At 38.8% G+C, this 12,537-nt stretch overlaps 1 protein-coding gene across 3 annotated transcripts in view; it reads left to right on the plus strand.

Annotated features, from left to right (window-relative positions):
- The window catches only part of GABRB3 (gamma-aminobutyric acid type A receptor subunit beta3), a 117,914-nt gene extending 113,885 nt beyond the window's left edge, over positions 1 to 4,029 (plus strand). For all 3 annotated transcript variants that reach the window (XM_066176530.1, XM_066176532.1, XM_066176531.1), the window contains one exon: positions 71 to 4,029. In XM_066176530.1, the coding sequence (XP_066032627.1) occupies positions 71 to 421 (351 nt within the window). In that variant the 3' untranslated portion in view covers positions 422 to 4,029. The remainder of the gene's footprint in view (positions 1 to 70) is intronic.
- Positions 4,030 to 12,537: the final 8,508 nt, after the last annotated feature.

Here is a 12,537-nt window from a genome sequence, read left to right on the forward strand (position 1 = left end):
ATACACCTACATTCTGCTCATCGATGTCAAATCTTTTGGAAGAATTTATGTTTCTATTTTTTCTCCCTAGGTGGACACCCATGGAAACATTCTGCTAACATCACTTGAAATTCACAATGAGGTGGCAAGCAACGAGGTCACCACCAGTGTTACGGAAGCCCGAAATTCAACTATATCCTTTGACAACTCAGGAATCCAGTACAGAAAACAAAGCTCACATCGTGAAAGCCTTGGGAGGCGTTCGTCAGAAAGACCAGGCTCCCACAGCAAGAGGGGCCATTTACGAAGAAGGTCTTCACAACTGAAAATAAAAATCCCCGATCTAACGGATGTGAATGCCATCGACAGATGGTCAAGAATGGTGTTTCCATTCACATTTTCTCTTTTCAACTTAATTTACTGGCTATACTATGTTAACTGAGTGACTTAGTTTTTTTAAAGGACTTCAACTATAACAAGTGAAGTACTACTTGCCTGCAGAGTTTATATATATATTTATATATATATATATTTATATATTAAAAAATATATATATGAACTTTTACTATGTAGACCATACTCATGTATGTGTGAATACATGTAGCAAAGAACTGTGTGTACTTTAAAGCACATACTGCAAAGCAAAAATATATGTATGCACACACACATGAACACATTCATTCTGAGGTTATGGACACTTTAACATAGAATGCACTACAGAGGAACTTTTTAAACTGAAAGGCAGGTGTCGTCAAAGCAGCAAGCCTTGAGAAAGTAAGTGTTGTATATTACCACTACAAAACTTGGATTGTCACAGAAATTTTTGAACAGCTGTAATCATGTATAAAGTCAGTATTTAGTAGCATCCTTTGTAAATGCTGCCATACACACTAATCATAAAGCAGTAGAGTTACACTGGTAAGTTTAAAATAAGTTGTTTATATTGCAGATCCATCAACTACCATTTCATCAAGCCAAATTTATTTTTCTTTGCTAAAATTTCTTGGATTTATATAGGTCATAATACATCTTTTCCCATGTCCTGGATGGGCATACTTTTTAATGATATCTTGCTTTCTCTTCTGCAGTAAGCAAGCTGATCATGGGAGTGTTGTAGGTCTTTGGAGACATATACAGGTTTATAATATTTCAAACAAGCATTTTAAGTGTCCATCAGCAGTGACATGAATCTTTTGTAAGTACTGTAAATGTACAGCACATTTTCCTTCCCTTGGACTGGTTCCAGTTGCCATGTCATTTTGAAAGAGAACAGCACATTTTTAGCATAATTTAGCTGAGAATTCAACTACTGTCAATGTGTTCTACATCTGCTGTAGATTTAAAGAATGTTATTCCAGTGAAAGCATAGAAGATGTCTCAGGTTATTTGTTACTTCAACATGAAATCACCTAGCTGTAGCCTTTTTTAAACATGCATTATATTATTTAACACTCTTATAACATTGTATGTTAATGTAAAATATATTTGCATAATATGCATATGAGCATATTTTCTCAATCTTTTTCTTTCCTGTGCTTGCTATCGTGACCGCATGTTATGTCATATTTTTGTTTCTGTGATGTTATAACTTTTTATTCTCTAGAGTTGAGCAAATAGAGCACTTCTGATACTTTGATTCAGTAATGGAGCATTTTCATATTTTATTTATATACTGAAAGTATATGCCTACACTTACCAAGGTAGTGTGCTGCCATCACAGATCACAAGAGTATGTTTTGTTTCAGCATTAACTGTGTTCTAACATACCCTTCATGCAAATGTGGCCATTTTGGTTTGATCCCAGTTCATTCCCTCACTGGGATTCCAACTTCTTTCAGTCTAGTAGATTGTAGTCATCAAGGTATGCCAATTTCAGATCTGTAAACCTAATTTGTTATTTATCAGAACTAAATCTTTCTAAAGAAATGAAGATATATTTTTTGTAAGCAGTGTTTCTATCATGTACATTCTCAAAAAACAACAAATACAGTAGCATAAATAGATCTAAAAAAACAGAATTCAGGCTTAGCCCTGACAGTTCTCTGCATGTGAAATTCCTGTGGACATCAATGGGATTTTTTGACAGAGAGCTTTGGATGCTAGTTGGAGACTTCATAGGGCAAAAATACGTGTGGATATGCATCTAGAAAAACCACCAAATATGAATGAAACTGTAAAGGCCGCCTTGGCTCTGTAATGACCACCCCCTGTTCTTGCTAGTACTTGATTTACCTGAGAGTAGAGCTTTACTGATACTTGGGTTCCTGCTGCGTATGGCCCTTTACTGTTCCCACCCCTATTTGCAGCTGAACTGTGAAACTTTTCTGTGGACTGAAATTCCAGGGTAGATGAGCCTGGTTTGCAGAGGTGTTTGCGTTCCCTCCTCGGGGCTGCTCCTTGAGCATGGATGGGCTGGGCTCCGTTGCCTTGCAGTGCCATCCCCAGCCGGGAACATTCACCAAGAACCCAGCGGCTGCCATGGGCACAGTCAGCACTGCAGCCCTGCTGCATCCTTGGCAGTGGTGCAAAGTAGCTGGAGCTGCGGTTTTTAAGCACTGTATCTGCAGACAACTACACAGCATGAAGAGCCTCAGAGGAGCCCGATAGCTGGAGCAGAAAAACTTAGTGTTTAAAAGCTCCTCAGTATTAAGTCCCATTGGTAAAGTGCAATGAGAGCTCTCCAATATCTCTTCAAACTGTGAAGGGATTATAGAGCACATTGTCATCTTTATAATCAAAGTAACTAACAATTAACACCCTCCCAAAGTACATATTAGATAGGATTGTTGAAAACATCTCCTAAGTTTTTTATCTTAATAGCAAAATATGTTTAAACAAAACATATCTGATTTTAATAAAAATTAAAAATGGTAGGCTTTGCTTTAGAAAAATTTCCCTACTGAAATTATCTTCAAGCAAGTCTTCCTGTAAGTGCCCTGAAGAACTACCCTAAGAAGTCGGATTTGAGAATGGTCCCGCCCTCATGATTTCACCACAGCACTCTCTTTTCTTCAAGCCCCACCTCCTAGAAATCGCATGACCAGCCAGAAACCTTCAGTAAGAAGTGACTTTTTAGGTGTGATAGAAATGTATGTTCCAAATCCCACTGAAATCAGTTCTTCAGTGGCTTCAATGAGAATTTCCAAGAAGGGAGGAAATTACTCTCTGTACAGAGCAAAGAGGCAATGTGGATTTTTCAGGGCCCTGCATGTGCAAGAGGACTGAGTCTCTGAGGACTCTCTCCCTCTCTTACCCTTCACACTACTGGAGGGCAGCATGTTACTGCAGCCCCCTTCAGGGAACTGTACTCCCCATCTTGCCTGTCCTTGCAAAAAGTAGGCAGTTACACGTTTCAGCTTTTTCAAAAGATTTCACTTTCATTGGTTTAGTCACAAACACCTTCAACCTTGAACAGATCCATGTCTTGGTTTGGCTTGAAAAAAGCCAGGAAAATCTCACTTAACACTTCATCTTACACACACATTTTTTGTGCCTTTCTTTGCCAATTCCGTTCCTACAGTCCCAGCACGACTTCTTACACACAAAAACACACACATACAACCATGTGTTAAGAATAGTGTTTGCCTTGACCTCCCGTTTTCTGGCTCTTGACCCTGTGCACTAGCTGCAGTATATTATTTTAACCATAGATTGCTTTAAGACTAAAAATGGTAATTTCAAATAAATCACACCAGAGTAATGCATTTCATAGCTAATTAACTCCTTTGTAACTCAACACTACTCTGAATAACGTTTGCACACAATTTGTTTGTAAAAGGCATTAAAAAAAAAAAAAGGAAAACTGGAACTATCTTCTGTTATAGTCGAAAGGGTCAGTAAACAGTAGAAATATTATGGTGGTTTAACTCTAAGTTGATTTCATCCCATTGTAAAGACAAACTAAAACCCAGTCCTTTTTGCTTAAGGCACAGCTATGTATTTTTGGTATTTTTCCGCAGTGAAAAAAAGAATAGTAAAATGGAATGATGAAGAGATGCTTTATGAAAATATTGATGAATGAATATTAATTTATTAAAAAGGATTTAAAAATTATTTGGTTGGTTTTTTTCTGGGGATGGAGGGAGCATGATGACTTTGTTTAGCCAAATTTAATCTTAAATATCATGTAATGATTAGCCTTACACATTTTACAGAAAAAGACCAAATATGGCAGCATTTTCTAAATAACACACAAATTGCAGAAGAGATTCTGAAGCATTAAACAACTATATTTCCTAGTGCTTTATATAGCAGATCAAGGAAGGGGGGAAAACTACATCTACTGACTTAGCAAGATTCTTAACAGCAAACCAATCTGTCTTTAAGCTGCAGCAGTGCCAGTTAAGAGCAAAAAGTTTGTTCTGCGCTTTGTATGAAAAAGCCTGCTTCTACCTAGGACACAAAAGAGTTTTTTAATATCAAAACAAGATAACGTTCATTTATATGTTTCAGTAATCAAGTACTGTGTTCATTAAACTTTTTATTGCTAAATATTAATAGGTTATTTTAGAGGAGTCAGGATACAGAGAATTTTGTGAAAGGGGGTTTTAAAGATACCTTGATATTAGTGCTAAAACCCCTTCCCCTAAAACCACAGAAATACCTTGAACATTTGGAAAGCAGGAACAACTATCATATGCTTGCCTAAATCTCATAGTAGCTAATGATATCTGTCACTATTTTTAAAAGTAGATAAAATATTCATAGTTGTAATGGCCTTTTAGATCAACAGAAAGGCTCCCTCTTATTTCAACATGTTTCAGCTCACTTTTAGTAATGTATCCCAGGTTGTAAGTAACATCTATGGTCTATTTTTTCTAGTCCAGTCTGCATTATAGAGTAGGAGAAATTAACCTTGTAGCAAGCTTAGTTTTGTGATTGGGAATATTTGCTAAGAGATTAATTTCTTTGTGTATTTGGAGATGAGGTATGGATAAATATTTATTTGCTTAAGTACTACTCATTATATAAAGGGAGTTCAGGTTCTAGTAGAAATGATAGATTCTTTTCTCCAAATAGTTATGGTCCTGTTAGTATCAAGACCATTTCCACAGTGGTTGGCTTTATAGTCACAACAGCAAGTGCCACCTGCTAAAAGAGGTACAACAGTAGCTGAAAACTGAACTAAAAACAGTGGGAATCTCAAGGCTTCTCTGAACTAGTTTTGAACAAAGAAATTTCTCATTAGTGCCTTCAAACTCCTCCAAATCAGGGTCTGAGCTCTACAAAAATTGTTTCAGATTGTGGGTGTTTAATTTCTGTGGTTCTTACAGCTTGTGAGGGCTGACTTGTACCTGTTCTGATGTACCTGTTCAGAAGATCAAACCTTTTGACAGTACCCAACATACAGCATCACTTGTACTTGAAAACTAAAGCTGTGTGGATAGAATATAGTAAAATAGTAGGAAGAGAAAAAACAACTGCACCTAAAATCAGCTAAAGTTTAAATCACTAATTAACTGAACTTAAGGTAATGCTTAAGCAGGCACAGTATTTGTTTGGACAATGTCCCTTACCTTTGTAACATTCACTGTGGTATGTCTTTGTCCCAACATTGTAGCCTAATTTAGGTTAGTGAGTTTTCTTCTCCCCAGTAACAAGACAGCCCGAAAGTGGCCCCTGCACTGGCATAGCTCCAGCAACGCAAAGGGAGGTCACCTCTCTGGGTTTTCTCTACACTGAGCTCTCCAGAAAGACTCTGATCCCGGCTCTGAATCATTCACTGATCATTCCTTTAACTCCAGAGGGAGCCTTAGCCTAACTCTGAATTATCTCCCAGTTTACCACCAGGAGTTGGGTTGTTTCAGCTGTTACTGCTTCTGCTGCAAAAACCTGGAGATAAAGTAGCTGTTACCCCAGCTGTCAGAAGGTACACTGGCAAACAGCATGTGGACTAAGGGCTAAGATACATCATGGTAATCTTTAGGTTATTCATTCTAATATTGTATTTAAATATATTTCAGTTCTGTTCTAGCCTTCAAGAGTTAGAACACTTGTCTCCAGATGCTGGTGCTTTTTATATGAATGTGGCTGGGACAGAGCATGGGGAGTTTTTCTAAACACTTTAAATCTACCCAGCAGTACTCTCCTGGGCATTTCCTCCATCCCGCGTCCACATCACATGTCAGAGTTTGCATTGCCCCTGCAGTAGGTTAACCACCCACCTGCCGAGAGCCCAGACCTGCAGGTGTGTGCTGCCAAGTGCTGACTTGCTCACCTGTACCCTTAGATCTTCTGCTTGTTAGAAAGTCTCTCACAGATCAGATGCTATAATTATTCTAACAACGAGCTTCTGCTTCACACCTCCTCCTAAAATGCCAGCACTGCCACTAGGGACCCTGTTTTCCCATCCTTTGAAAACTGCTAGAAAAAGAGGAATTGCAGGCAGACAGACAATTAAGAACCTCTCTCTGTTCACCCAGGCTCACATTTTGCTTCAAGTCATACGTTTAATCTACAGGGACAGAAGTAATTTGGTACAAAATTTCCTGCCCAGGGGTACTCTTAAGAGTTTGCAGTCCAAAACACAAGTAATGTAGGTAAATGCTGAAGTATTTTAAATTTCTAGCAACAACCATTACATCTTTTTTTCCACTGGAGATACTTAATGTGAAAGACACAAACTGCAGGAGCAGGAACCAGCACACAGTAAATCTCCCTATGCAAGCTGACCCAGAGCTAGGCTGGAGTCAGGCACATGTGCTCCTCTTGCTTTCAAAGGTCTTTCTTCTTGGCTGAGCAGCTGGAGAGTTTGAATGGAAATTCCAACTCAGCTGAGAATGATCCTGGAACATGACCCAGAGCACTCTTTGGGCAAATGCTTTAGGCATCTGCCTCTGATGTAAAGAGCTGACAAAAGCACTACATCTAACTGCATCTTAGATGGAAGGGAGTCTCCTGTCATGAAAAGGCTTTGGGTGGCAGGCATGTCTCTGTGAGTGCCTTCAAGGCATGGATTCTCCCTACGCTCTCTTGCCACTGCTCCTGGACAGTTGCACACTGGACATGCTGCTTTGCCCTGCTGAGCTGTACAATTCTCCTGCCACAGCAGAGAACACATGGACTGAATTCACTCCATCTCACATGGCACATTTATCTGAGGTATCCGGTTAGTCCTTCCATCACTGTAGACCCTATTTTTAACAAATGAAAATACATACTATCATCCTGGCTATTTAAAGCACACATTTGGTGTTCCATGCCAACATTTTTAGCGTCATTTCTTCGACTAGTCTTAAAACCATCTCCAAAGAAAGATTTGAGCAGAGGAAACTTGTGCAAGAAGTGCTGTTGCATGCTGCTCTGCAGCTGGAGTTGCTGTGCTTGAATTTTGCATGTGATAGGGAGTATGAGAGAGAAATAATGCCAGGGAAATGGAAATAATTCCTACACTTGCCTATATTTATAATGTTTAGGATTAAATGGTTTCAGTGTAGGTGACAGAAGACATCCTGTGGCTTGAGGTCCCATATCATGACCAACAGTGCCCTGCTCGCCTCCCTTTGGTATCAGTGAGAGCTGAGTGTGGGTTTACAGCTTTGGCTGAAAACTCAGAACCACATTGGCTATTGGAAAATTACTTCTGATTGTTTGGGGGTTGGAAAACTGTGACATGACTTCATTTGCAACTGGGAACAATTTCAAGACACGTTTTCCCATGAACTTAACAGTTCTGACTCTGCCTTATTCTAAGCTGGAGGCTACTGCATAATTAATTAATGTTTGAATTACTATTTAATTTTCCATTTCTTAGTGTGAAGCATCAAAGTTTTTTGTTGGTTTCTCTAAAAATACAACGCCCATTTGCAGCAGGACAATAATTAATTTGTGTTATAAATGCCTTTACAAGTGCACATAGTGCAAGATATTAGAAGTGAAACACTCTAAAGGATACCCCTTACTTGCAACTACTGCTTGGGCATTATTTAAAATACTGCTGACAGTTCTATTTGAAGAATATGCTTATTTTATAACAACACTGATTAGGTATTCTTTAGGGGCAATTGATATAACACGCTTCCATGTCTCTCATTTGCTTTGACAAGGTAATTTTTGGTGAAGCCAATGCTGGAACAATTTCCTAATGACCTCACTGATGTTAAATTTCTCTTGATCATGATTTCTTGCAGACCTGTAACATCCTGAATGCAGATGACAGTTTTGACATTCACAAAGATGTAGGTTTAATTATCATCTTGATTACTTGAGCTGAAAGCCAGATGCCTAAATATCATGAAAGGTCGAGTAGAACAAATCCTGATAGTCGGTATCTTTCAGTTTTAGAAATGTTGCTTGGATTCGAAGGTGACTTAGAGAATAACAACAAGTAGTTCCTTTGCATAACTATCTTCCTGCACAAAGGAACAATTGTTTGACAATGTTTAAGCAAGGATTTGGTCCTAAAAATGAGGAAATTTGAGCTGAAATACCAAAAACATGTAAATCGCCTCAAAAGAAAGACAACAGAAACGAGACACCAAGATATATAAAGACCTGATAGTTTTTCCCAGTGCCCCATGACAGGTAACACTTTATTGTTGAGAGGCTCACAAGTCACCTCTTTAATCGCAGAGAATTTGTCAATATCTGTTTTCTTTATGTGCATGATTTATGAATCTATTTTCTAAAGCAATTTGAGGGTTGTAAATTCACACCATTTTTTATTACACAGCTCCTCATGGATTCTGGTTTATCAAGTGTTAGGTAAAGAGGGGAAAAAGCATCTGCTAATCACTCATTAGCTAGAATAGATTCAAGCAAATTACTGCTATTATGAGTTCTGATCCAAAGCCCATTATAGTTGAAAGAAAAGCTCTCAGAGGTTTCAACAAGCTTTTCATACCACCTGAAATTAATATTAACCAGACTGTTGGAAAATTTACATCTTAATTGACTACATGAAGATCAAGGTACAAAAATTACTAGACTATAAGACATCTATAGGAAAGATCAAAATACAGTGGTGGACTGAAACCAGGAATTGCAATAGACACAAGTGATAGGAATTTTTGTGATTTTAGTTCAATCTACTACCTTGTTGCTGTTGAGGTGAAAAGCAACCAGGTTGAATTTTTTTGTCCGTCGTTGTCCACAAAACCCAGGCTTGCCCCTTAGCAGCAAAATGCTAAACTAAATGAAGAAACCCTCCAAACCACCACCAAAAAATGGAAGCAGACAATGTCTGGCAGGTCAGAAAACTCTCCCCATCTCCAGATGGCTGGCATCCTACTGCAACAGGTGAGTGTTTTAATTATTCTTTATTAATAAAAATGTTGATATAATATTTAAAGTATTATTGATGTTTAATCAGACATATTACGTGCTTTGTTGGAAAGGGAATGTTATCAAGACCTGACCATTTTGAAGCATGCTGAATTTATGGGACAGTTCTAATTTAGGAAGTGAAGAACTTTTGGCCAGAAGCTTTCCTATATACAAAACTGAAAACATTATCTGACTCTCATGATGCTTTCTGCCCACTGATACTAGTCTAGCAGTCTCAGGGTGAGTTACTGCAGGTTTAAAGAACAGAGAAATCACAACAACCAAAAGGAGGGAGAACCTCCAAGGAGGGGCTACCTTCATGCTGCCAATAATTTAGCAACTTCGGAAGAATTTCTGTCTAATGTTGATTTAGGTGCCTCATTTGGAGTTCAGTGCTGGCTGGCATGTCAAAGGATTTTGAAAAGTTTATTAAGTAGCTTCAGCTGTAATAAGAAAATGTGTTGGTAACTTCTTAAACACTGTCTTGCATATCACAGATATGCATTCTTTTCCATTGTATAGTGGTTGTAAAACATTAAGGTAAGTGCTTCAGGGGATTGGCTGGGTGAAGGTCTGACAGCCAACTGTGGCAATATTCACTACATTCTGTCTTATTGATAACTGCTGGCTAACAAAAAGGCTGCAGCAAATCCTCCATTCGTTTCCATTTTCATTGGATTGTCCCAAAGACCTGAACATCAGGGGCACCTTGCCAAAGCCAGGCAGTCCTGTCACTGACTCCTTTCCATGCAGTGAACAGGCATCTCTCAGGCAGATCTGCTTTAAAATCCCAGAGACTGCCCCAGTGGCACCAGCTGAGAGGACAGTGCACACCCTTGCTGCTTAGATAGGTAGAAAGCTCTCCAGGCCGAAAAAATGTATTTATGGCTGATTTTGCTCTTTTGCCAAAATTGCCCTCTAGCTCAAATAGCCTTTTTCCATCTGGCATTTATTCTTGATATACTTCTAGAGAGAAATCACATCCTTCTCAACCTTCCTTTTGCTAAGCTGAAACAAGTTCAGCTATTTTAAGTCACATTGTATGCTTTTCTCCCCGACCACCATTTTAGTCTTTCACCCCTTGCAGAAAAAAATATAACAACCCTCTTTATGGGTCATAAATGAAAAAATTATTGTATACTGTTCCTACTGTTTTCATTCTTCATTATGTCCTCTCTTGTGTCATTTCAACACACTCTCCCAAATAACAATCATCAGTCTCTTCCCCTGCCCAGTCCTTAGCTTGCCATTTACTTTTATTCATCTTTTGTGTCTGTAATTCACTTTTCCCTGCTGTGTTCACTTGCTTTCTGATGTAGGCAATGGATATTTTCCAAGATACCACATTTCCTCCATGAGGTCTTGGGGCTAACACACCTATGTACAACATCAGCATTAATGCTGGCCGGAAGAGACTTCAAACACTGGATTATCTTTGGGGTTTAAAACTGAAGTCATTGTCTGTCACTGTAGGAAACAAAAGACTCCAAATATTTCAGAAGGTTACAAGTATAGAAAAAGAAGTTTCTATTGTTTAAATTCTTACTCCCTTTTATAAGGTGTTCGGTTACAGACTAAACATGGTTGGTGAATAGGAATGACACTTCTCTAATGCCACTGGTTAAACTAGAGAAACAGAAAACAGAAATCTGGACAAAGATTGTTTTGAGAAAGGATAGTTGTTTACTAAGATTGTTTTGAGGAAAAGCTTTCTTGAGAAACTTTTCCTTGGGAAAATGTTAGCAGCCGCTAGCAGGCTAAAAATCTCTCAAGCCCACAATTGTCCGTATGTGAAGCCAGGTGCTCAGGACAGGGCTGTGCCAAACCTCAGCACCTACTTTTGCCAATTCAGCTAAGTATAAAAAAATGCTTACAAATGTCACCTGTAATGAACACCAGGAAAAACCATGGGCAATGGCAACAACCAGCCAAACTGCAGAGCAGTGCACTGCACACCTAACAAATTGCTCGTATCTTTGGCTGCCCAGTACATGGCAGGTTCCACATCCTAGGAGGATATGTACTCCCAGCTCCAGGGGAGCTGATAGATGGTCATCCCTAGAAACCTTCATCTCCCTTTCATCTGAATAATGATGGAGCTGATGGGATGCCATATCTCCCTGTGTGCCAGGAAAAGCCTCTGTGGCTCTGCAGATGCTCTGCGGCTCATCCTAAAAGCCTGAGAAGATGCTAGGTAAAGGGTCATGTGCAATATCAAGAGCAATTTGTAGAATTAAATACATATCTTGTTTGGATACAAATTCTTTTAGGTTTACCTTTCATACTGTATCTAGCATGAAAACAATCTTGAGGAGGTAATTGTTGAGCACTACGCTAAAATTCATTCTCATCAGCTGTTACTGGAGGACAAGAGGATTATTTACATGCTTTTTTTTCACATAACGGAGTACTTGTCACAGCTGCAGTTGTGGGCTTTTTTAAATCTAATTGCAGACTTGAAATGCAAATGATTGTAAAATTTCACAGACGTATTTTAAAAATACAGATTTTAACATACTACTTTTTGTTGCCTGTGAGTAGCATTTCTCTTGTTGTCTGGGGGTATTTATTTTGAAACCTCACAGGCAGTCAAAATGCCAAGCTTACACTGTAGAGATGCATCCTTGTAGTGCCAAATACAAATGCATGTAATAATTGGGACATATTTTGTATGTACCAAAGAACAAGTACATTACAGACAAGCATGCTCTCTGCAACCTTAATTCCCATTACTGTGTATTGAATAATGCAGTACATTGCAAGTCCTTATCTGCATGATTTTTTCCTGCAGTATTTACATGCCAGGGTGGGCCAAAATTTCAACAATTGTCTGGCTAAAAAGCCTGAATATTTTAAGCTGGCAAAGGGATGCTAAAAATCCTCAATAAGAAGTAAGCAAAGGTAAATTTGCCTGCAGGAGCAGTAGTCTGTGATGTTGGGGTCAGGTGTAGGTGTGCAGTTTGGGCCAGGCAGCTACTCCATGGATCCTGCAGCTGTTGGCTTGGATGCAGTGATGCTGGTGCTTCTTACCTTTCTATTTTTAAGGATCTTGGCCTTTAATATTTGTACTAGAGTGTAGTTGTGTACTCACTAAAAAAAGCAGGATGAATCCCAGTTGTTGGAACAAATTGCTTTCCCTGAGAACAAAACCAAGTGGTTATTAACATAACATGCCAGCAGGAGCCTTGCCAGCATTGACTTAGGCCTCCAGCAATACTGTTGTGCAAATAGCATTAGATTGCAACTAAAAGCTTGAAACTGAGGAACAGAAGACTTCCAGAGAAGGAATGTAGC

This window comes from Chamaea fasciata, unplaced genomic scaffold (assembly GCF_029207755.1).
Source record: "Chamaea fasciata isolate MVZ Bird 193981 ecotype frontalis unplaced genomic scaffold, bChaFas1.0.hap1 SCAF_2, whole genome shotgun sequence".
NCBI lineage: Eukaryota > Metazoa > Chordata > Aves > Passeriformes > Sylviidae > Chamaea > Chamaea fasciata.